At 39.8% G+C, this 25,767-nt stretch overlaps 1 protein-coding gene across 3 annotated transcripts; it reads right to left on the reverse strand.

The window, feature by feature from the left end:
• Nucleotides 1–1,090: 1,090 nt before the first annotated feature.
• NUCB2 (nucleobindin 2) lies at nt 1,091–25,546 on the reverse strand. 3 transcript variants are annotated; one of them, XM_064714967.1, is made up of 13 exons: nt 25,413–25,546; nt 14,972–15,115; nt 14,263–14,370; nt 13,442–13,568; nt 10,902–11,005; nt 9,101–9,286; nt 8,410–8,500; nt 6,829–6,887; nt 5,600–5,692; nt 4,505–4,594; nt 3,784–3,954; nt 3,407–3,488; nt 1,091–1,736 (listed from the first exon to the last, which is right to left on the reverse strand). In XM_064714967.1, exons 2-13 carry the CDS (start codon nt 15,113–15,115, stop codon nt 1,624–1,626), a joined length of 1,368 nt encoding a protein of 455 aa, XP_064571037.1. In that variant the 5' UTR covers nt 25,413–25,546; the 3' UTR covers nt 1,091–1,623. The 3 variants fall into 3 exon arrangements, with proteins under 3 accessions (XP_064571037.1, XP_064571035.1, XP_064571038.1); XM_064714965.1 differs by lacking the exon at nt 25,413–25,546 and having other exon boundaries at nt 1,566–1,736; nt 14,972–15,154; XM_064714968.1 differs by lacking the exon at nt 1,091–1,736 and having other exon boundaries at nt 3,399–3,488.
• Between the last annotated feature and the right edge of the window lie 221 nt (nt 25,547–25,767).

The raw sequence follows: 25,767 nt of genomic DNA on the forward strand, positions 1-25,767 counted from the left end.
CTGCTGCATTGTGTGAAGAACATGAATATGCCCAGGTCTGATGGAAGAAGCCTTGAGCATGGAAGGAATGTGCCTGGCGTCCATCAACCAAAGTTCTTCAGAGTGAGACATTTCCCAAACGTCAATACAAAATGTTAGCAATTGCCTCTGGTTTGTTGAGTTTGCCTAAAATATTCAAGTCTTATTCTGAAAGGAACATTCTCTAACAGATGTGCTTCTGTTTCTTTGCTCAAGCCCCAAAATATCTCTTTTAATGCCATTGTCAGCAGTTAGCCACAGAACAGGAAGGAAATGTAAAGGATGCAGGCAGAGGTGTGTGAATCTGCTCAAAGCCAGCATTACACAGTCAGAACAATCCCTGTTTAAAAAACAAAACAAACAAAAAAACAACCACAAAAAGCCAAGCAAACAAGGAAATCCACACAGGGTTTACACTATAGGATAGTTTGTTTGAAAAGAATGAGAAGCAGGGACACTGGCACAACTTTTCAGCATTATAATAAAACTGACATGAAAATCAACTTACTCTTGTAAAATCTTGGCCTGCAATACTAGGGACCTATCCTGGTTCAGTACCAAAATAACACAATCAAGCACCATCCCTGGCTTGGGATGCTTCTTAACCTTAGACCAACGGCTGAAAGACTCATAAGAGTCACCAGTGAGACCCTTAACAAATCCCAGATTCATGTCTGGGAAGAGCTCTCTGAAGCACATGGTGCACTTTGAAAAATCTAGTTTTATTGTAGGAGGTAGGACAATTGCACAGAAAAAGACAGTGAGTCTTGTTCTGTTTTGCACAATATTTCCATCAACATAAAAAGCTTACTTAATAACATGCAAAATTTTGAGATCAGCTGGCATCTGATGAAAGAAATGGGGACAAAAGTGCTGTCCCAAGGGCCAGTTGAGCTTTCAACTGCTACACAGAATTCATCTCAACAAGGAGGACGGTTCAGATCAGTACACAAGCACAGTATTCCTTTTGAAGGCTTTCAGTGAAATTCTTAGGTTTCTGTAAACATGAAAAATATTCACTGTTCCACAGAATTCTTTGCTGTGTTTAAATTTTACAAAGTGCAAGTTTTCTATGATTAAGAAATTTTATTTTTATTTGGTCTCAAAGAAGGAAGAGTTTGGTAGTGCTGGAAATAGGCCTTTATCTGTGGTCTTTGTTTCCCCATCTTTTGCTTTTCAGCATTTCTGGAAAGAGTTTCTACATCAAGCTAGACCTAACTTAACATCCAGGCCTGTTCCCTGTTTCCTCTCTGAGAAGATCCTGATTCATGCCTAAACACAGAATGGCAGACATCTCCCCCTTCTTTGTGAAGGGAGAGTTCAACAGCTCAGTCTCCTGGCCAAAAAAACCTTTAGTATTAATGGTTTCCTTATTTTCCTTCTCTGTTATAGCCTCTACATGATCCCCTTGTGTTTCTTACCAATGCATTTGAGAGAAAATTAATTTAACTTAAAAAGCAAATCTGATACTTCATGTCTAACATTCCTGATGATTTTACAGTCTGAGGGAGAAAGTTCATGTTTGACTCTGATTTCCTGTCCCCCCACCCCTCCCTCCCTCCCTCCCCAAATAATAAAGATGCTATAAAGTTGAGGCACGAGTGGTTAAGGGTGAACTGGATCAGTTCTGACAGCTGCTTCTTGCACGTGTCCTGGTGGTAAAGGCTGATCTCCTCCTGCTGGGTGCTGTGCTGCATCTGCAGCTTTGTGCTCAGCAGCTGCAAAACAAGAACACAACCCTTTGTAACATCTCAGTACACTGGCCCCAAATGTGGAAATTCTCTAAATGGAAGTTTCTAGCATAGGGACACTCAAACAAAACCTTTGTTTTCTGGTCTATAAGTGGAATCAAGAGTTTTTGGTATTGAGACCCAACACACTGAACTATTAGTCAGTGTTACCTCTTAGATTACAAATTGTTTCTGCTTTCTGTGAAATATTCTCACATAACACACTGTTTTTTCTGAAATAAATCATGTTTTTATGAGACCTTTAATTCCAATATGGGAAGCCTGAAAAAGAAATAACTAACAACTTGCTCCTGTATGTTCCTCCTCGCTGCATCAGTACTTACAATGTTCTCCCTTTGCCTACATTTGAGTAATACTAATTTTCATCATTTGATGAAGATTTCAGAACATGCAGCTTTATTTCTGGATTCTTTCCCCCCTCAAATTACTCTTAGTAGCTCCAGTGGCCTGGAGATTTAAAGTAGTGTCTACCTGGACATCCTTGATTCAGTGAATGAGTAGTGACCAGTTCTGGCTCATATAATGAATTCTCATGACACCTAATTAAATGACTTTACAGAATGATTTTACATGAAAGAATACACGTGTTAAGAACAGTATCTGCTACAATATTGCCATTATTGAAAGATGTACCATCTGCAATTACACACAATGGTTTTACTGAAGGTAAGGGTCTTGGAATGAAGGATCATAAAATGAAGTTACCTCCAGACAGTTTCAAAGCAAATAAAAGGCAGAATTAAATAGGTTCTGAAATCTCATCACTTCCCTTCACAGAACTGAGTGGGCAGAATTTCAGGGTACCCAACAAGGTAAGCTGTAGTCACTGAACACAGCTCCTGAGGTTTGAAATCCCCCTGCTGGCCCTGCAGGAGCAGTTAAGATCTCCTTATACTCAACAGGCTGCCTAGATAGAGCTGAAGCTTCTATTTGAGATCAGTGTCAGAAGTTCTTGAGCTTCACTGATCATGTCAGCACATGAACATGGAAGCCAATAAAGCCAGCATAGTTTCAGCCGTCAAGAAAAGGCTGATTTAGGGTGTATGGGGCAGCAGAGCACAAAGGAAATCTGGGCAGTGTGCTATGGATAAGAAGTGCTAATATATCCCTGACTTTTGCTGTCACCAGTGATGAAATGCAGTGATTTTTTTATGCCACTGCCTTCTCCTGAGGGTGTTGAAGCCATTGGTCATTCACACTGCCCAAGGCTGACTTCTTGTGTCATGCTACATCCAGCTGCTGCCAAATTGGCCACTGAGGACTTCAAATGCTTTGATTTGTTCTGCAGCCTCAGACTGCAGTGCAGCCACAGATCATGGGACCTGTCTTTTGTACGTCCCTGTTCTTCCCTGGATGCTCTAATCTCAGTATTGCAGACTAATAGAACCCGATCCTCCTCCTCTGCCCCCTGGATGCCTTCTGTTAGGACTCTGGTTTCTTACTATGGACTTAAAAACAGTGACATTTCAGGAGTACTTAGTACTTATTTCCCTCTGAAAAACAGGTTAGTGAACCTCTCTCCAGAGGTCATTAAAGCTGCATTAAGTTAATAATTTTAACAGCAAATATGGAGGTAATGACTTTTACATTGCAAATCAGATTTTTAAGTTTGTGTATCTAGACAGAAAGTCACATACGGGGTTGGATTTTCAGTTCTCCACCTGGTCCTGCAGGAGGAATTCCTTGCTGTAGTTTCTTTTGTTCCATCTGTTTTACAACCTGGTGAAAAATAAAATACAGCAGTTGAAAAACTTGAATTTGCCACCTTTCTCTGATGTGACATAAATGAACACACCTAAACCAAATGCTGCAGTTATGTAAGGTCTTTCTTAGTGGGTGTAGTGTTGAGTTGCTTTAATTCAGAACACCAGGCTGTGTTTTTCTGTGGTTCCATTAGTTTAGAATTCAGCTGGGACTCATATGAGAAATCAAGTCTCCAGAACTGGGAATTGTGGAGAGCCACACAAGGACAGAGAAAAGAGGAAACAGATATATGCTGTCCTCACACATGTACCTGCTGAAGCTCTTGTTTCTGAGCCTGAAGCTGATCATGCTGCCTCTGTAGCTCTTCCTTCTGTTTCTGAAGTTCTTCTGCCTTCTTTCTAAGTTCATCTTCCTGCTGGGAAATGTGATTTTCGAATTCCTTCAGCTCATCCTCGGTGAAGAGCTGCTGTTGATCTAGTGTCTGCAAGGAAATCCATACAAGCGTGAATACTTAGGAAAATACTTAGTATGAATACTCAGGAAAGCAGGAGTATTTTTTATTTTCTTACTGAAATTCTTACACGATTTACTAAAAAAACCCTCAAAACAAAATAGTGAGACACGACACTGTGTATTTTCAATGAAAACAGCAAAACAGCCATTTCTCACTATTTTCTCAACAAAGCTCTACTAGGGATTTAGATGTAGGAGAAAAATATCCTCTTTCTTCCAGCTGAGCTCTTATCTTCCCTTTGAAGCGATTCATAAACAAAATGTGCATTTCCATTTGAAAGGCACGTGTGAAAAGCTCTTCCCGAATCCCCGGGGTGGCGCCAGACCTTTTCCGTGTGTGGAATTCACATCTGCATTACATTTAGGCAGCTCAATGCTACCTTCAGCCGAGGGGCTTAACGACACACATACCAGAGCAGAGCTGAAAAAAACCAAAGGTCACAGACATGCCGCTTGGTTTCCTGCTCCGAGTGCTGGTAATGGTGCTGCATGTTGTACTTGGAACACGTTTTCATTACCTCCCAGCTATCTGGCTCCAAAAATTCCTTTTTCTCTGTAGCTCGCAGGAACTCATCCAAAGTCACTAGCCGGTCCTTGTTGATGTCAACCTAATTGAAGCAAAAAATTAAGCTCAAGGTAAAAGACAGCTTTTGGAGAAGCTAATGTTTTTATTTCATCAATCAAATATAACCATTTTTAATTGTTTATAGGTCCCATTTTTGAGGGAGTGCCCACAACATTTTCTGAAAACTCCTCGCATAAATTTATGTATCTTAACAAAAATAGAACTACAAAGTAAATCCTGACATTTTACTTCAAAATTCACTGGCTTTATTGGAAACACTTGTACTCACAGTCCAAACACTAATAGTGGAATGCATGATTTTTTTTTTGAGAAAGATGTTTTGTAGCTTTCTGGTAACTACTCTGACTCACAGTTACAAAATTATCTCCACCGTTGGAGTGGGAGGTTTTGAAAAACAAAAATCCCACCCAACTGAATTGTGCTGGAATCCTTTAAGGGGAAGGGAGGAAATGCTTCCCTTTATGACTAATAGATGACCAGGCTTGCTCTGTTCCTCAAGTTTAAGGAATACAGTTGAATACAGAAATATTATGGGTGGAAAACAGAGTGGTTCAAAGCACCCCCTTTTCATTCCTGTGTCTCTGAGCTGAAAACCCATCAGACCCAGTAAAGGTTTTCACTGTCACAGGTGATGGCTTGAGCTCTGAGCCCCCTTTTAAAGGGACAAATCTGAGCTATATGAAAGAAGACTCCCTCTTCTCACACCTAAATCTTACCCATCTGCCAAGTGCCAAAGCAAATTTAGTATTCCTTGTTTGACACAGAACTCACAAGGAATTTCTGCTGAATCTCAGTATCTGCAAAGAACCAAGGCTATAGAACAATTCCTTCTCTGGAACTCCTTAAATGAAACTAGCCAGCAGGCATTACATCAGAACACAGGGACAGGGTTTGAGAACTGTAACTTGGCATAATCCCAGCACAAGCAGCTCTCAGTGTGACAGGCCATTCCTTTCTGCTGCACTTGGACAACACTTCATTTCAGGAGAAATGTATTTTGTGAACACAGAAAGGAATCAGCCCCCACCTCGTTCATTACATGTTCTCTCATTCTCAGCCTTTCTTCTTCCATTTCAACCATGTCATCCTCTTCATTCTTGGGATCATAAACTTTTTCTAACTGAAATTTAAAATTAGTACATGTTAGTTTGAAGAAAAGGCGGCTCATTCAAATGGCAGAGCATATCTGGAAAAGTGGTGTGAGATGTTCTCTGTGTGTGCAATGTTCCTCTTTCAGCACAGTATTTAAGCAACAAGTGAGCCTTTCTTTCCTAAGAATGAAGTTTTCAGTTAATTCATGTGGTCTGTTACAATTCAGTGCTGTGGATGTCACAGTCAAGTTGACCTCAGTGTGCAAAGTCTGATCCTACATTTGATTCAATGCAGGCAGAGGTTCCATGTGGTTTCTGGCATGGCAGAGAGTGGCTTTTTCACCAGGGCATGCAGCTGACCCCATAAGCATTCAGAGTATCACAAGACAAATTCAGTGCCAAATTTAATGGTTCACTTCTCTTCTTGCACAATGTTTTTCTAGGGAATTCATGCTTATGTATTTGTACTTGGCTTTCTCAGGCACTGAGCTTCACTTGCCCAGCCACAGGTAATTTGGTAATGGCCCCAGACCATTCGTTTTTACACTACAAAACTATAAAACAGAGAGACCCCTGTCAAAAAGGACTGCACTGTATCTACATTGTAGTGAAGGGGATTATGGCAAATTATTGCACCAGAGTTAAATTTTTAGACAACAAACCAAGGCTTAAAGAAACTAAGAGCCAGTGTACTTTATCAGATGTACATGTGCTTCAAACTAGCCAGACACAAAATAGATTAAACTTCTGTAGTCACTTCCACAGTGCTGTCCCTGAGCCAAGGCACACAAGTGCCCTTTTTCTCATCAGACTTGTTGATGAACACTGATTGAGCACAGGTGCCCAGCTTCAGAACCTTTATCAGGTGCATTTAGGGAGGGCAGCTCTCTGCACTGCAATTTGCACAGGTAATACCTATCCTGCAGATTAGTTACAGAATCTCCAGCAAGCCTGGGGCAGAAAAATACATGTGCACTAGATTTCTAATGTCTGACTCTTATTCTTCAACTACTTTATTTTGCCTGCTTTTTACACTTTTGTAGAAAAATTAAGGATGCATGAAACTTGGTATGAATGCTCTATTTTGTAGTCCAAAGTCCTCAAATATACTTGGGAAAAACAGACATCCCTGTAACCCTTTACTGATAGAAGATAATTTTTTTACCTCTTTAGTAAATAGGGCTTCTAATTCTTGCTCATCCAGGAAACCATCATTATTGACATCTACAAAAAGAAGTTTTAAAAATATAAATAGAAAGTCATACAAGTAATAGATCTCCAGGAGTTAAGTAAGGATCAGTGTACACACTTAACAAGAAGCTGGTTACAGAGGTTGTTTCTACTGTTGAGGTTTTTAGCAGGCAGTGGCTGGAGTGTCACTTTTGGTTGGTGGGACAAGTCTGCAGCAATCTCTCCACTTCTTAGATTAACAAACTGAAATAGGTCACCACAGGATTGCGCAGACTGCAACTGCCAAAAAATATTGCTGAGAACAAGTTGTCCCCATTTAACCACTAAATTTGTAATTACACTCAGGAGCAAGCACCAAGATTTTGCAGAAAACTTTAACTGGCAGTATGATCCTTAAAAACTTAAAGAATCACATCAAAATCTATATAAACATGCAGCACTTGAGACATGTGTAAGAAGACTTTTCATGACAAATGCAGAGAGGAGAATACTTGATAATTAATGATCCATCTTTTATTCTACATTGTGCTCTGAATACTCTTACACTACCTCTGAAATGAAAATATCCACTTCAAAACAATTACACAAAAATACTGGGTAATAATTTGAAGTTTTCTATATTCTAAGCTCTAAGGCAACAGGTGATTTCAGCTGTTTCTGTTTCGGTAGGTTTTGCACAAAGAAGTTACCAAAAAAATTTCAGAAAGCTATTTTTCAAAATCTCCTTCTAGACAGAAAAGATTTAGGAACTATAACTAGATGATCATTAAGGACCCAAACCATTCTGTAATAATACATGCTTATTCTAAGTTATAAACTGAGATAAAAGTTTAGGCTCAAACTAGAACACTTTATCTGAATTATCATCTTTGAGATTAGTCAAATTCTGTGTATTGTTCAACCCTTTGCAGCCCAGTGCCAGGCAGGATATATGTAGGGGCACTTTATGATGAAGCATTTAAGAATATCAGATCAAAGTTGTAAAGCAAGGTGTTCACTGAGATGCATCCTTATCACTGCTACTGCTTGTTGTTTCTAGCTGTCCATTCCTCAGAAATCTAGGGGCAGGATTAGAAGGTTTTTGTTTTATCAAGGGAATATTGCAATTTCTGAAGAGCCTTGGCCCTTCTATGACCACTCCACAGATTAGGGGCATCTGGTACTTATGTGCAGAGATGATGAGAAAGCACGTTTTGCCCCTACACAAATCTCTGAGGATTTATTCCCAGTACCTACCTACCTTTGTGCAAGCAAAGTTATAGATATGGACAGGCCTCTAACTACCCATACTTCGCCAAGGAATCCCTACTGCATTTTGCCTGTATGATTTTAGGAGCAGTTCAACAAAACTCTGAATGTTTTTAAATTTTAAACTGCATTTAAAACATTGCATGAAATTTACAAACAGTAACAAATATTTTCTCCTCTGTACTATTCAGATTCACCTAAGTTGCTTGAGGTGTAAGACTTCATCCTAACATAAGACAAACTTGTCCTCAGCAGAATGTAACAAAGTCACTTCACTTGTTCATGAAATTAAAACTAAACCTCTTACCGTGCAATTTGAAAAATGTTTTGGGGTCAAATTCATTAGGATCTAGTCCATCTGCTTCTTCCCACACCTCTTTCAGTTGATCTTTGCTTCCCTATAGATTGGTTACAAAGAAAAACTATTCAAAAGACAATTTAGTGTAATTGCCCTGCATTACCTTTGCATTATGGTTCCTCTGAACGGCTTGCTTTATGGAATCGGTGGCATTTCCTTCCTTCCCTTTTGTTCAAGTCTAATACCTTCATTACACAGAAAGGCCCAGGGAAAGAGGGAGTGTAAAGGAAATGCATATTCTCTGGAAAGGAGCACCTGTAATGATCAGTTATGGCCAGAGAGCCCCATCCAGAAACAAAAGCTGAAGGGAGCTGAATTATTTTGCCTTTCCTAGAGCAAATGCACTGTGATGCAGTTCCTTGCAGGCCAGGCATAGCATGCAGGCAGCCCTACAGTTTTGAATACTGCTCTGGCTTCCTCCTTATGAATTTCAGTGTCTATGTAAGAATTCTGGCAGCAAATAACACATCTGTACAGAAAGAATGGGGGTTTATACAGCGGGATTTGTCATGCTCTCAGCACTGTGCCCATGTCAGTAAGAGGAGGCAAATGATGAGAACAAACTACACCCTTCTGTGTATGAGCTTTTTCTCTCTGAAAAGGAGACCTCAAAACTCAGTCAAGTAAGAACAGGCCTTACAGGATGGTGAACTTTAGGGTGATCTCCATGCTTTTTCTTCATCTCCTCAAATTTGGATTCTTCCTTCTTCCTCTTTTCTTCATCCAGTGTTTTTAAATACTCTCTCCTCTCGTGCTCTTTCATCATCTCATATTTCTTAAACTCCTCATGGCGAGTCTTATCATAGTTTTCCAGGTCACTTGTAGCCTAAAAATAGGGATACATGCAGACAGATGATTATGTAACATAATCTGACATTAAAACCACTGTATTGTTCAGATCTGTGGGCAAGGCTGGCCATGCTGCCATTCAGGGCAGTCTGGCTGGGGCTTCCTTTCAAATGACAGTGATGCAGAAACATCTTTCCAGCCTTGGTTATTTTCACAGGAGTTAATTTCTAATGGCTCATCTTTTGGACAGTTTTTGCAATTACATGGTGCTGTAAGAAAGCTTCAAGGTGTCCTTTCTCATCAGGAAGTAATAAATGAACTCAAGTTAATCAAGTCCTACACTAACAGTACCACTAATTCCTTGATCATTTCAGAATAAGAACATCTGTAGTTTATCCTACAGTTTAATGACACAAGTGCCTTCATTAATAATTGGACTTAAGTTTGCACAGCTTAATAGAGATTAAATTAAAAAGCCCCAAACAATTAAATAGAGAGAAGGGGTATGAGAGGAGAATTTCTGACAAGTTCTTGTATAGAGTTTAAAGTTGTGTCATTTTCATACAGAACAAAGTATGAAAGGATGTTTTGGTAGTGCTTTTCAAAGTAACATGTTTACACCTGATACTGTCCATTATTTACATTTTACTTTTCAGATTCACTGTATGTTTTAAAAAACAATTCCAAAGCTAAGACCCCCTTAAGTACCCATTACACCCTGTCAGTACCTTGGCTGAGAAATGAGAAGACAAAACAATAAAATATGTAATAAAAACTAACTGCCCTGTTAAGGGTATGCTTCTCCAAGCCAACCAGAATTTTCCCAGAAGTGATGTTCAGAAATGTTTAGAAAAATTGTAATATCTCTATAAAAAATAATTCTATAGAAAATGGAGATAAAATCTTCCATGGGTAAAATAAACTACACAGAAATTATCATTCCATTTATTTTGAAAGTATTAAAAACTATTCAAATTCTCATGTCAGACATGCAGTGCTCTCTAAAGTATATCTGAGACATTTTTCCCTCTGGAAAGTCTATTTTTCTCTAGCAGTTGAAAAAAGCCATGTCCTGTTTAGCTTGACTGCATCCCTTGAATAAACCTTACACACCTGTGACTGATACTGAATCTGCTGACCAGACACTGAATGACATGCCCAGTATAAGCAACTTCTAACATTGCTCTCTCAAATTCCACTCAGCTGTGGTTTTGCAGCTTGATGTGTATACAGGAGATCCCAAAATTCATATGGCTAGGCTAGGGATGATTATTTACATCATTCTGTGAGAGTTCTGTATCATTTAGAAACAGAAATCAGAAAAAAACATTTGGGAAAAATGCACCCCTATCTCACCTGTATTTAATTTAAAGGCTCTCAGAGAGGTGTGTTTTATTCCCAAAGTTGCTTGTACTGGGATATGAATGTTAAGTCCTGCTAAGGTGACATCCCAAAATCTATGGAGTCTTTTGCATCATGCACACTGGCAACAGTTTTCAAGTGTGCATGGAGACAACTGACTTTTCCCTGAAAATGAAAACTGCATGTCATTTATAAAATGTGGTGTATAGGAAAGGACTTCCCTTTACCAGAGGTAAAAAGCATAAAAATTAAACCCCCAACCCCCACAGCAGTTCAGTTCTGGTACTCACTGCTTTGATCAGCATATCCAAGTCTTTAGGTTCAAAGGTGTCAGGATTCTGATGGTTCAGGTGCTCAAACTGCTTAAGGAGAGCCTGATGGTCTATACCAGTGTCTGGAAGAACAAGGTATACATGTAAAACATTAAAATAAATTTGAAATCCAGAAAAATCAATAAGTCTTTCATATGGGAGCTTATGCCTTGTAAGTACCTGAGGTTCCCTGAGGACTGAATAATTTTTTCATTGTTGGAGGAAACTACAGTAACATTTTTAAAGCTGTTTTTCCTGGAGCAGGTTGACAAACTTGGTGGTAGTTTGATGGCACTACATTCCTACAAACTTGATGTAGTGCCATCAAGTTTGATGGCACCACATTTCTTCTGCTGGGTCAGTGCTGCATTGCACCCAATCATTTTACATGCACAAATTACAGCTTCTGTTTCAGCAAGAGAAAGTATGATCAATTTGAGCTTTACAAACAACAAAAAAATCTTATTCTGTTTTATATAAATGACATCATTGACATTGTGCTATACCTAAGCTAACAACCTGCATATTTTTCTTGCATGGGGAAAAGTCCAACTCTTCTACTGCCCTGGATGTTTTGCAAATGACACATTTGGCCAAAGATTTATGTACAATATGGTGTAAAATTGTATCAAACCAAATAAGCAGATAGTTAAACTTCATTCGTAGAAAAAAGAGAAGTGCAAGACAGTGGAGAGTCAGGTCTTGGGTCTAAAAGGTGGAAACATTTTCTCTTCCTTGTGACAGGAGTGATACCCACCAATATCACCACACAATGCACTAAAACTACACACATTTCTACCACAGCTTCTCCGTTACCATGATCTCTGAACACTAAAGCTACTCTCTTATGCTTTCATATGTTAAGTACAACAGTTGTGACAAACTGTTACTAGATTGTTTTTAAACAAATAAAATATTCTTTGCTAAGCAAATTGGAAAACACGTTTTTGAATATACTGTTTTTTTACAAACTATCTGTTTTACAATCAACACTGTGTTTGTATTAACACAAAACAGCAAACACTGGCCAGGGCAGATTTCAGCCATCATTCCTCCCTGGTGAGATCATAATTTCTGTTTAAATATATGTGCCTTTGTCTGTGTTTGAAATATTTTCAGAAGTGTAGTAATAGACTCCAGAAAAATCAACACTAAAAAAAACACCAGCCCCCAAACCCATTTTTCTCCGTTTTTTACATTTAGGGGAGAAGAATAATTCTATTTGACACTATTTACTTGCCACATTACTGTATGACCTGAGACTCAACTCCTAACATTCTTCTGGCCTGAACTGATCAGCCAAGGATCCTGGTGAAAATGTTTAGAAACACATCTGGATGAGGACTGAATTTATGCTGAATATAATCTCAGGTCTAGTTGTCTGGAGGCTTTTTAACCTAATCCAGCTGAGAGGAAAGAAAAGAGGAGGGGTTTGTGTGCCTTTTTTTTTCTTTTTGTTGATCAGAGAGAAGACTAAGATACTAAATAGTGTTGTAGAGAAAATATTACAAGAGCAAAGATAAGGAAATCAAACCACTCTGCCTGTTGCTATTTTAATGCTCTTTGTGCATATTCCAAGATGATGTCTAGCTGTGTAGATGCAGCTGTATTTTATAGTTAATCTGACCATACTTGTGTATGATGTGAAGCACTCATGGGCAAAGCTAACTACAGACTTTGCCAAAAGTTTTTACATCTTAGTACTCATCTGAATATTCTGAACAGGAATAATCTGCTCCCAAATGTAAGTTCTCACATTTACACTTTAAGATCTGAGGTGCTGGGGGGAATTCTTTTTCTAAAGCATGCTCTCTTAGTTACTACTGATTTATGAAGGCAGAGAGGGGCAGAAGTAATCAGTCCATTAAGCTTCACAATACCTAAAACAACTATGTACACAACCAGGTATCATTAGCTGCTGTCACCTAGCTGTGAATGTCACCATGATGTCACTGGACTGCTTCTCTGCAATAGGAACAACAGACCCATAAACATTTTTTTGCCACATCTAAATTAGCTTAGCCTGCAAGACAGATCCTTATTCTAGGAGTGTTTTATATGATGTGTTATGTATTCAATTCCTTGGGATCTCTCTCAAAAACTTGCAAACATCTTTACAATAATAAAATACCAAAAAATTAATTTTCTACTCCCTAAGAATATGAAATATTGTGTCATAGTTTTTCTCTTAAACACAGTCCTACTATGTTACTGGTTCTCTGTAAGTAATTTATGAATTGATGCATTACAAAAATAAGAGGTTAAAAATAAGAGGTAGAAGTATCTGAAAAATCCACTGACAAACAAGTTCGGTTATTTATAAAACAGAGATGGTTTTCTCTTCTCCCCAGTTTCCTATAAAGACAGGTCTGTAATGGCTCCAGGCCAGCTCAGAAAGGACACTCACTCCCAGTTTAGTCATTACTGGTGACAACAAACAATGCACAGCTGCTGGACTTTGACATTTCTCTAACACAGTTCCATCTGTTAACTCACCTAAATAAATTCTGTACTCTTACCTTGAACAGAATCCATTTTAGCTTTAATTAACATTCTTAATCTTGCTACCTCTTGTCTCTTTAGTTCATCCAGCCGTGTTCTCACATGGTGGCTGACTAAATCAAGCTCTCTGCTTAGCTTTCCACTCTGTCAAAAACAAAAAAAGTCATGCATAAACACTGGAAGAAAGAAGCCTTTAGGATTCCCGTTAGACATAAATTGCAAGACAGCAGACTAAAGGCAGTCTCTGGCAATAATGCAGTCCACACTGTAAGAATCTAACACTTTTTCAAAGAGCAAATTCAAAATTTTTATGCCTATGGTTATGGAAACAGACAGGAATCCTAAAAGCTTTCAGAAAAGAGAATTTGTAAGTATCTTAGAATACTTAGAGCCAGACCATAACCTTGAGGGAGCAATGCCTAATAACATTTGTGGCAAATTTCTTGATCAAATATTCTCAGCTGAGTTCAAAAGAACTGTGAGAAGCCCACAGAGTGCCTGATCCCTCAAGGAGGGCTGTTGGGCTTGAGGGAAGGCACAAGATGTGTATTGCAGGAACCTGGAAATGGAGAGCAATCTCCAAGGCTGACCCTAGATACAACACAGAAGGAAAAGATGCCACAAGCTGCCAGCAGCAACATGAGGGATTAAAGCAAACACAAAAGGCAGGATCTCCTCCTTAAGTCTGTCACTTCAGACTGTTTTCTACTCATCCCTTCCTAAATTTGCAGCTCCTGAAGGGGCAATGCACAACAGCCACAGGAAGAAAGAATACAACATACATGGCTCATAATTATGGATTTAATTAACCTCAATTTAACTTTTTTTTCAAACCTACCTTTATTTCTTCTATGTCAGCAGTCTGGAGTTTCTCCCTGAAATGCTTATCAGTTTCCAAGACATCTATTACTTGCCTGAGATATTCATCATAATAAAGTCCTGTATCCTTCAAAAGAAAAAAAAAGGGAATTCAGGAAAGACCATACTGACAAACAATTAATTAGTTTTGTTTAAATACAATTATTAAACTGACACTCCAATCAGCAACACAGGCACTATGCTGTCTTACATATCTTTGTGTTTTCAGATTTGCATCATTGCCCTATAGCAATTTATGATCCATTTGTTTCAGCAACTGACAAGGAAGAGGAGAAAATGATTAGGAATCCTTGTAATACACAAGCATCTGTCATGTTAATGTAGTGTGTAGCTTTTTTAAAACAGTGCAATTCATTTGTTACTTTTCTATTTGAAACACTGAGCTGGGATCAGTGAGTGGAATTTCCTAAGGCACCACCCAATCACTTGAAGTAAATCTCTGTGGAACAGTTATGTGCTTCCTGTTGTAAGCTGGGAATTCCTTCCATGTGCCAGCTCACCTCTAGCAGCTCACTGAAAAAAAATAAAGAGCAAATTCAAACATAGTAAATGGCACATACACTGACAATACTGGGGAATATCAGTTTCCTTCCAAAGGAGTTTGCTGTATCGAGGTTACTAACAATTAGGATAAACACTTAATCTCAGATCAGTTTCTTTATACTTACTGGATTTTCTACCTTCTCTCCTTCTACATGGCCTTCTGCCTTGACTTTCGTCTTATCTATGTCTATAGGTACAGCTTCCAAGGCCATTAGGAGACATGTCAGCAGCAGCAGACACTGCTGGGGCAGCACAGTTAACATCTTCATCTGAAATGAGACCAGGTCACAAAAATTAACATACATCATGTTAATTAATCACAAAAATTAACACATCAAAATTAACCTGCTCTACTGAGGAAAACTTTTTACATTCCTACACAAATATCTGTAATAACCCAGTTTCCTCTCAATGTTCTGCTCTCAAGGAACACAAAAACTCCAAGAAGTAATACAGCCTTAATTTCTGAAGGCCATTCTTAGGCAAACAGATTTCCTGAGATTGGCTTCCACTTGTGTGCAAACCTCAGCTGTAAATGGTGATGGGTTTGTAACCTGCTGAGGTATCATCAATAACAGATGGCAGCACCTATTTAGGATGTTCAAGTCTCACATAACTAATACTGACATTCCTACTTGGATCACGCTTTTGCTGAATTTATTGGCAAACTCCTAAAGATCATTTAGGGACATTGAATCAGATCTTAGTAGATGCCAGTGGATTTTATGTTTCAACACTGCAATACTTTGCCTAATTTGGAGTCAAGATCCCTTCCAAAATTTATTTGCAGGAAGAATATTTTACAATCCATGTTATATCTGTATTTCAGGTGATTTATTTCACTTGTCAGAGATTCCTGAAAAGTGGTATTCACATGACCTGAAATTGCTGCTGAGGGCAGAGCTTTATTAAGATGGTTTTCCCCATCCCTTCTTTAGTGTCTTAGGTGGAGCTAACTCACACATAATTTGATGAGCACTGAGCAATTTGAGTTCTTGACCTTTGTCTCCTTCCCCTCTATCAAACTTGGCTGAAAATAATTCATTCAGAAACTGGTAAAATGGAATAATTAGATAGTGAGTGCAGGGAATCCAGCTAAAAAAAGTAATGATGGTAATCCAGCATCTGACAGCAAGTCAGGCTCTTGGGACAATCTGGCCAGTTCAGACAGTGACTCTCACTATCTATGGATATTCTACTGGAAGTTTGAGCAAACTCTAGTGTTATATTGGTAATATAAATCACCTCCTAGAAGGTGAAAGTTGCCAGTCAAAGTCTGTCTAAAATTAGTTTAGATATGCCAAAGAAAAAGACATAATATTGAAGAAACATGCAGTCAAATAAATCAGAAGTATACCTGCTACAAGAGGAATTTCTGTACAAGTGCTTTAGCAAGTCATGCAAGGAATTCTGTCAAAAGTATTTATGTCCACCACCACCAAATCTCTTTTTAGGGGGAGGGGAGAGAGGGACAAACTAATTATGGTGTCAGTGCCAGTTTTCCTGGCTGCATGACCTGGAACTTGACAGAGATGCATTGCTTTTGCTTGGGTTAACCTGCCCTTTACTATGGCAATACATGTTGATAGTGGCACACACTTAATATTAAGCATTGTTGACACTCTTTATTCCCCCTTATTCCATGCTAGGAAAATAAAAGCACTCATATACAAAAAAAAAAAAAAAAAGAAAAACAAAACACAAAAACAACAACCAGCAAAAATAAGAAAAAAAAGAGATGCATTCAAGATGTGTAGAGATATTATTTCTTTTGTTGGGGATGAGGAAGTAGCTGGAGATATCCACCTATCTAGCTATTGTTTCAGATGTCAAAGGCTCAAGAATTACAAAAAATTCTGTAAATTCTTTAAAACTGTTTTTTTAAAATCATTTCTTCAGCAAAAGGAGCCTAAATGGACTATGGTCTGCAAATACATGTTACTTGCATTTTTTAAAATAATTAATATCTGATCATTAGCAGATGGGATAGCAGGAGCTATTGTTGCTGCCACATTGAGCATTTGAAATTGGATGTCAGCATTACTGTCAGACTCACCAATCTGACTAGTCTTGCCTAGGTTAAGCCCTTAAAACAAGCAAACAAACACACAAAGAAACCAGACCCAGACTGATTTGCTGGAACTGGCAAGTTAATTTCTGTACCTCTGCATAAACTGTTGGCTTGCAGGGACTTACAAAGCTGGTAAGTGAATGAGTTGGTTATTCACCACTGCTTTTAAAATTGCTAAAGTTCCAGTATGTTGAGTGTTTTTATTTACAGAATGTTGTTGTATAAATGCTGTGCCTAGGTTTGTAATTTCAACAGGATTTCATCACAGCAGATGATGATGATGATAACTAACAAATACTAGGTCTTCAAGTCTAATCTTGATGTAGATGTCAAGACTGAGAGTAGTTCTTGGTACTAAAGGTTAAACAAAAACCCACCCGGCTGAAGTTCTTGCAGAGTATGAATGGGGCTGTCATTAGTAATGTAATTTAGTAACTTAGTAATTTCTAAGTGAAAGGATGTAAGCATACTTCAAATCTAAGAAATGCACGTGAAACAAAACTAATAAACCCCAAAATACTTATCAAGTATATAATAATTATATATATATATACACTCTCAGCATTTTGCAAAACGTCTTTTGCAAGGTTATGTATGTTGAAGTATTCACTTTAAAACAGTGTAGCCTTTTGATAATACTGAAAATCTGGACCCTGATATATGGGTATTTTTCCAAGCAAAATATTTTCATATATACAAAATTACAGTAATAAAAATAATTTAGTATTGTTATACACTGCTCTAGTTATGTGTGTAAACAGTGTTTTAGAAAATCATTATGAGGCTAGGAAATGAGCATGCTGAAGCCCATCAGGTGATGGCAGAGAAGCAGAGAAAGCCAGAAGCTCAGGTGCTTCCCACAGCTCTGGCACTGACTCATTCTTTGCCTAAGGCAAGTGCTAATGCCAACACTTTCAAAGTGACACCTGGTCTTTGATCCATTTTAAAGACATCTCTTTAAGCTCCTGACCTACAACTCCTAGTGACATGAACAACTGTGGAGACAAGGATTGCAGTGTAGGTTGAAGAGGGGCACGCTTGGATTTTTCAGACCTTTTCCTGATAGCTTAGATGTCCCTGCTGAGCTGAACCAACAGAGACATCAGGAACCATGCTGGTCTGCCAAAGCCCGTGTGAGGGAGCAGTAATCACCTCCAGATTTGGGCTGGGCAACTGGAGCTGTGTCATCCTGAAGCACCCCTGCAGTATCAGCAGAGTTCATCTATCAAAAGGCCCAATCAAACCAAGTCCCACTGGCTTTGCTGACACTCTGTGGAATTGGTGCTCATGTTTGTTTTTTTTTTAAGCTTTGTAATTACATGCTGTCATACATAATGGGAAAGACTGGATGATATCACAGTATGTTCTTCATAGCTATTTGATGTAATAGCCTGCTCAGAAGACTTCATCAAGCAGTTCTGCTTCAGATTGTGCAGTGGATGTTTTTATTGTAGCTTTTTTGATAAAACAAGCCAAAAAATTTCACAAATACTGGGAAGGATTAAAAGGAGAGGAGTCTCCAAAATGGGTAAGTAAGCAATATCTCCATCATCACAGCTGACTTTGCAGACAACTACGCCTAACACAGCAATTCCCACAGTATTTTGAGGAACCCAAATGTGACATAACAAGTAAATTGGAAATACATTTATTAGAATAAAAAACAATTACCTAGTGAAGATAGAGTTACTGTATCTAGTTATCTACTATTCCAAGACTATACTCACCAAAATTTCCTTAAGGAAAGCAGGTGACTAAGACATGAGTCAGCCTTTAGTGTGCCAGTGTCACCTGAGTCACTGGGCACCGTCTACTCTGACGTGTACTAAAACAGAGAAACGAGGCCCATTGCAAAATCTAACATTCATCACCTGCCAGCAAAGCTCAATTCTCAAATTCAGCAGCTGCAGGGAAGGGTGAGAAAAGGCTGGATGAGAAGAAAACTGGGGGTTCCCCTTTCTGTTCCTCCAAGTGAGTTCATTCCACTCTCAGCCTGCTACCAGCTGCTTTTAAGAGTTCTGGAGTTTTGAAAATCCATTCCTAGATGCCCATCCTTTCCCAGGCATTTGGAGTGCATCCATGTCAGCAATGTAGCTTTCCTCTGTACCTCAGCCACCAAGTGAGCAATCACAGAGGGTGCTGCAGAAGAGGAGCAGTGTCACTTTGCTCACTGCCATCAGCAGTACCTAATGCACAGCATACACCCACCCTGTCCTGCCATGTGGATGATGATGATGATGATGATTATTATTATTATTATTATTATTATTATTATTATTCCTACTTCTATAAGCCTTAATAGAAATATAAACTGTTCTGGATCTGCCAGCTGACTACTTTCTCAAAGACAGATGGAAAGAGTTAAATGTTACAATTGTCATCTGGAAATTAAGAGATTTTAGTCAAAGACAGGTAGCCCACCCAGATGTAAAGGTAGCATAACTGTATTCTGCTGGTATAAGAAATCAATCTTATCTTTACAAGAAAGATAAACATTCCCACTTGTAGTACGTAAAGAGACCTAATCATAAAAGCAGTGCTCTAGAACTGACAAATATTGTAGTTTATAAGCAAAGCCAATATCCTAAGCTTTCAGGGAAAAGGAAAAATAGCTTGTCCAAGTACTTCAAAAACTACAAGCTACTACAAGCTCTTGTAGCTTGTAGTGAGAGCTACGAGAGTGAGACAGTCAGCAGCAAACAGAGTCACCAATGTACTTGCATGAACAGAAAAATACAACTGGAAAAAAAAAAAAGCTGCAGGCTGCCTGTCAGCAATCTTGATTATTTGTTAATCACAAATTCCTATCTACATCAGTGAAACAGGGTTGAACATTTGAATTATAAAGAGCTATAGGCTTTGAGAGGTAACTTCAAAATTCCACTTCTAAAGTTTGTTCTAGCAACAGTAACACAAGCCGCTAAACACCTATTTTATACAGCTTCCAGGTGTTATAATACAAACCCAAAAATTACTTTTCATTAATGTAGCACCCATTGCCCAGAAAACAGCATCATGCAGGTACTGCTATCTCCATCACCTTCCCAGCAAAGCACAAGTATTTTTAAGGAAGTAACACCCAGTGTCAAAGTTTCTAAAGCTGAGTGAGGCAAAATTATATAGTAAAATCAGGATGCAGTGTCTGCAGTGTCTCAGTGGATGGTTATGATGCAAGACAGCACAACACTGTAAATGTCACATCACACATTTGCACTTGCCAAGCCCATGTGTACAATGATGGGCAATGAAAACATAAATCTGGACTCACATAATACACAATAAACCTACCCATTGACAGATTTCACATATGCCTGCTCTATCTGATATGGAAGTCATTAAACCTGTGTGAGACACAGTGCAGATGTGCAGGATAACAGTAATGTTCTCTACAGTCATGACCATAATGTGACTTTCTATTTTTATGCTGTACACTGGAGAAATGAACAATCTTCACAGGCAGTGCTGAATTAAAAACAAACAAAAAAGCCAGGAAATAGATAAAATAAATCTACTGATTTTTATTTTTCTAAGGATATTCAATCCTCAGTACTGGAATGAGATGTAAAGTATTCTCTCATCAGTCTGCTCCAGTCACCTAGCATCTTCATTCTGTTTTCATGTCTCTGAAACAGTAATATATCTGTCCATGTATCACAGCTTAAATAGGAAATGTTTAATTCCATGGGCTTTTTCCATTTCTTTAAAATTTATTTGCAAATCTGTTAATTGATCCACTTAGAGAACCCTAAAAAAACTATATTACTTGTTTGAAATTAGGCAGAAACACATTACTCTTCTGCCATATTGTTTGGAAACACCAGTGTTAGTTCCTCCCAGTCTTTTTCAGGAGCACTTGCTGCACAGACACCCTAAGCTCTCATGCCTGAAGCAGGGTATGAAAGTCCATGAACCAAGAGTTAATGCATCTTCTTCACACTGTGAGTCCAGTGAGTTCATCTGGCAGAAGCACAGCTGACATGTGGCAGCAACTTTGAGAAGCAAGTGGAAAAACCTGTTTGCAGTCACTCTGTTAAGCTGTAAGCCTTGGCAGTGGTGAGGGTTGCTCTCTGCTCTTGGCCACCAGTGCCCACACCAGGTTTGCCTCTAGAAGACACCAGCAGGAAATGACATGCCAAGGGAAAAGGCTACAAGCTGCAATAGTTTTCCCCATACAAGTGAATGTTCCAAACACAAAACACCTGCACCTTTCCCTTCCCAAATGAAAACTGATCCTTTTAGAAGTTAATGTGCAAGCTATTAACTATTATAAGCCAGCTATTATTGATATACAATTATATATACATAAAGTTTCATTATCCTTCAAGTATTTTCCTTTTCTCTTCTGTCAATGCTGTTCACTTAACTGTATGATTCAGATGTTGCTTTTTTTTTTTTTTTTCCTGGCCAATATCCAACAGGTTTCACATTGGTCATGCTGTCCTAATCTTTTGATAGAGCACATCCCACTCAGTTCTCTGCACCAGGAGACCTTCCTTATTTTTTCAAGAACCATTTAAATCCTGCATGGAAATAGTTCTTTATTAAACAGTATTACTCAAGTACATAAAGGAAGCAGAATCTTTTCTTCCCATCCTGTTTACTTGACTTAAATTCTTTTGAGCTGTATTTATTACCTTTTCACTGCACTGGAGCTGCTTAATTCTCTTTACAACTACAAGCTGCCTGATGGAACAGCTGCTTTTTTCAGCTTCCCAGAAAACACAGCATGCCTCGACTGTGCCTAGTACAACATTTGCTGAAAGAACCTCCTTTTTAAAAATGCACTTCAGCTGTTCTATTAAATGAGTCATCCAATAGTAACACAAACTATGAATGCTCGAGTGGGAAAGAGCAATTTTATGTTCAAACCACACACAGTATAGGATAATATCATGAAACAACACAACTATGTCCAGAAAGAAAGAGGGCATAGAAGCAAATTGTGCACACGTGCTTAGCTCTGTCCTAAGTGAAGTCTGAAGACTTTTCTTCTTGTTGCAATGCTAATGGTTCATAATTTAAAAACCTGAGTGCACAGACAAATACATATACATATTTACAATATTACCTGCCTCCAAGGAATTTCCCTGTCCTTGCTTCAAAAAAGTAAATACCTCTGTCTACAAAGCTACTTTACTAACTGAAGAATGTTGAAATATTAGCCTTGTTTTTCAAAGCTACTTGCTTGGTTTAATTAATTCTTTCCAACAAGGTTGCCTCACAAAAAGATTTATGAAGCCAATAATCAAGCAAAAACTTGTACTGAATTCAATGTGTACTTTATAAAAATCTTATCAGCTTCAAAAGGAAATTAAAAAAAATTACTGCTACAACAATAACTTCCTGCACTCTAATTTCAGTTCCCACACAGAACATAATACAACAGTACACTTGGAGTCTCATAAATTCATTTTTCATAAATGCAAATGCAATATTGTCAGTGCTGACGTAAAAAGCAACGTCAAATGTGCTACTACACGCAAACAATGAATGAGCTTTAACTCTAATTCAAATCTAAAAGTATTTCAATTACTCTAACAATATGCATTTTGCTCTAGTCAACAAGTGATGATGCTAAAGTAAGCCTTGAATGCCCCAGGAAAGGTCCAAGGCACCTTTCCCCCCCTTTGAAAAAAAAATACAAAATATAAATCTAGATCTAATGATGTGGAGCCAGATTTAAAAATATTTAGGCACTTAAAGACAGCTGCCTAAGGAGATTTATGCTCACAATTCGCTAATTCCCATTGATTTCTACTTGCTTAGAAACAAAAACACACATCAACATCCCATTGTACTTTTATAAAGACTAGCAGGAGAAATGCAGTCATGAAAAGGGTCTACACTTATCCTGAATACCTACGATGAAGAACAATATTTACAACTGAATATGATTAAAATGGTACTAATGAAATGCAGTTTCTTTGCTCTTCCAACTTCAAATCACACACATATGGAAGAGCAAAAACTATTGAGAGGAACATGACTTTTGAGTGAATTCATTTGGTTTGGCATTAGCACCTGATCATGCCTTTATCTGCATAAAAGCACACCCCCGTGTGTGGTGTCTGCTAAGTATTGTCAGCAACTTCAGAGGGATCTGTTCTGCTTACTGAGCAATCAATACTGGCAGCACAAAGCCTCACCAGATCAAACACCTCCACACAGGAGCTCAAGTCATAGGAAGCCCTGATAACAGCTTCAAACTCACCAGTAAATTATTTTATCTTTCTTATCTAAAGCTCAATTGTTTAGTCAGCACAGCTCTGAAACTCCTGCATCAATATTTCCACACCTCTGACAGTTAAGTCAATATATTCTACATTTTTATTACCTGAGAGAATTACTGCTGTCCACTTTCATGGCTGCAATTTCAGTTAGGTATGTATAATGGGGGGATGACAGTTTTTGACAGAAAATCTTCAATTTGGCTTGTATGAACAGAAAGTTTACATCAACAGCACTACCAGAACTGCAGAAGCAAGGTATGAAAACTTTGCCTTAGTATTATTAAAAAATAATTACTGTTGTTGTTGCTTAGTTTTATTTGCCCAGAGGGGTTTTCTGAATATAATTTCAGACACCAAATAATGGAATCTCAGGCAGTGTGATAACAAACTTAATACCAGATACCTTTGCAACCAATTGTTAATGTAAGTAAGTTTTAAGCAGACCCAACAGGCAATATAAATTTATAATTTCATTTCCCCCTTTTCTTTGTTTGTCTTGAATGAAATTCACTCTGCTTTACATTAACACAATTTGTTTAAACCTATGTTATTTTTTTAAATAGAATTGTCTTTGTTATTCTGAAATAAAATGCTGCCACTATCCTGGAGATTACAGAAGCAAGTAAAGGGAAAATAGCTGATGACAGTTAGGAGGCAGTGTATGTAACCAGGTTAGTAATCTCTGGCCCATGGTGGAAGTAGCACTGTGACTGAGCAAGATCATTGTGTAGTAAACGACAATGAGAAACATAACAGGATCTTAACAGAAACATGGGCTTCTCCCATAAACTTCCTGTGAGTTTTAAGCAGAGGTCCATAAAGGTTACAACAAAACCTGGTTTCAGTCTTTGAGTGGCTCCTATCCAGTCTCTACAGGAGGAATCTTCCCTGTGCTGCTTTGTTTGGTTGACAAAAACAGTCACTTCAGAATTCGGAGTAGAGGTGCACCAATATTGAGTCAGCTACAGGAGTTTCCTTGACACTGAGAGGAAACAAAATGTCAAAAAACCACAAACCTCCACACTGAACTTGATACCATGAGTGCACAAGCATTTCGCTGTTAATACTGTGATGGTTTCATATTGTAACTATTGGATGTTATCTTTCCATAGCAAATACTTGTAAGTCAAACAAAAAAGGTTTTGTTCTCCTACGGGCTTACTAAATAATGTTGCCAAATGCAATCTCTTTTGAAAGCCTTAGCCGTGTTCATTTCAGCAAAAACCATTACCTCCCTGCAGCCATACCTCAACCTTTTCCACTTTTGGAATTCTATCTGAGTGCAGCAGCCAGCCTGGCACAGGAGTACCTTGCAGAGCTCCTCCAGGGGTACCAGATGACAGCACAGTAAGATGTGGTCAGCTCTGGGACCCCAGCAGAGGAAGGACAGGGATCTGCTGGAGTCAGTCCAGAGGAGGCCACCAAGCTGGTCAGAGGATGGTGCACCCCTCCTCCAAGGAAAGGCTGAGAGAGTGGGGATTGTTCAGCTTGGAAAAGAGAAGGCTTCAGGGTCACCTAATGGCAGTTTTTCACTACCTAAAATCAACCTTCAAGAAAGATGAAGAGTAACTATTTAAAAGAGCATGTAGTAACAGCACAAGGGGGAAATAGCTTCACAATGAAAGAGAGTAGGTTTAGATCAGATATTAGGAAAAACTTCTTTCCTGGGAGGGTGGTGACGCAGAGGCACAGGGTGCCCAGAGAAGCTGTGGATGCCTCATCCTTGGCAGTATTCAAGGCCAGGTTGGATGGGGCTCTGAGCAGCCTGGGATAGTGCAAGGTGTCCCTGCCCATGGAACAAAATGATCTTCAAGCTCCTTCCAACCCAAACCGTTCTTCGACTCTAGACAGCAATGCCCGAGAGCTGTGCCCTTTCTAGTGAAACCCGTCGAGTCTCCTGCCCAAGTTTTTCCTGCGGTTGTGCAATTACGAGCCACTCCACATTTCTGCCGCTGCTGCAGCTGCCGCCGCTGCCAGCTCCGCTTTCATTCCTGCCGGCGCCCCGCAGCCCGCCGGCGCCTCCCGCCCTACAGCCTACGGGGGGACACGGGCACAAACACCCGCACCTGGAGCGGGAAAACTTCAGCTGCGCCGCGCTCCCGCTCCCGCCCGGCAGCCCCGAGCCCCGCGATCACCCCGCGCCCCGGCCTGGCCGGCGGGAGCGCACCGCGACCCCCGCGTCCCGCCGCGACCCTGACAGCGGCCGCCCCGCCGCCAGGCCTCCGCCCGCGCCGCCGCCGGGGGCACAGGGACGGGCGGCGCTACCTTGGGGTCCCGCTGCGGCAGGAGAGGAGCCGCGGCTGCTCGAGGGCGAGGTGCGCGCCGATGGCGGGTGCGAGGCGGGCGCTCCGGCGGGCGCGCTGCTGCTGCGGCTGCGGCTCTGGCCGGGCTCGGTGCGACAGCCCCGCGGCGGCCCCGCGCCCGTTGCCATGGGCACAGCGCCCGCCCCCCACAGCGCGCCCATTGGCCGGCGCCGACCCGCGGCGGCCATCGCGGAGCGCCCCGATTGGGCGGCGGGGGCCCCGCCCCCTTCGTGACGCGCGCGCCGCGGAGCGGGGAACGTGGCGGCCCCGAGGGGCGGGGCCCGTGCGCGCCCGCTGGCGTCACCGGCGGGACGGGG

This window comes from Zonotrichia leucophrys, chromosome 5, assembly GCF_028769735.1.
Source record: "Zonotrichia leucophrys gambelii isolate GWCS_2022_RI chromosome 5, RI_Zleu_2.0, whole genome shotgun sequence".
Classification (NCBI taxonomy): Eukaryota; Metazoa; Chordata; class Aves; order Passeriformes; family Passerellidae; genus Zonotrichia; species Zonotrichia leucophrys.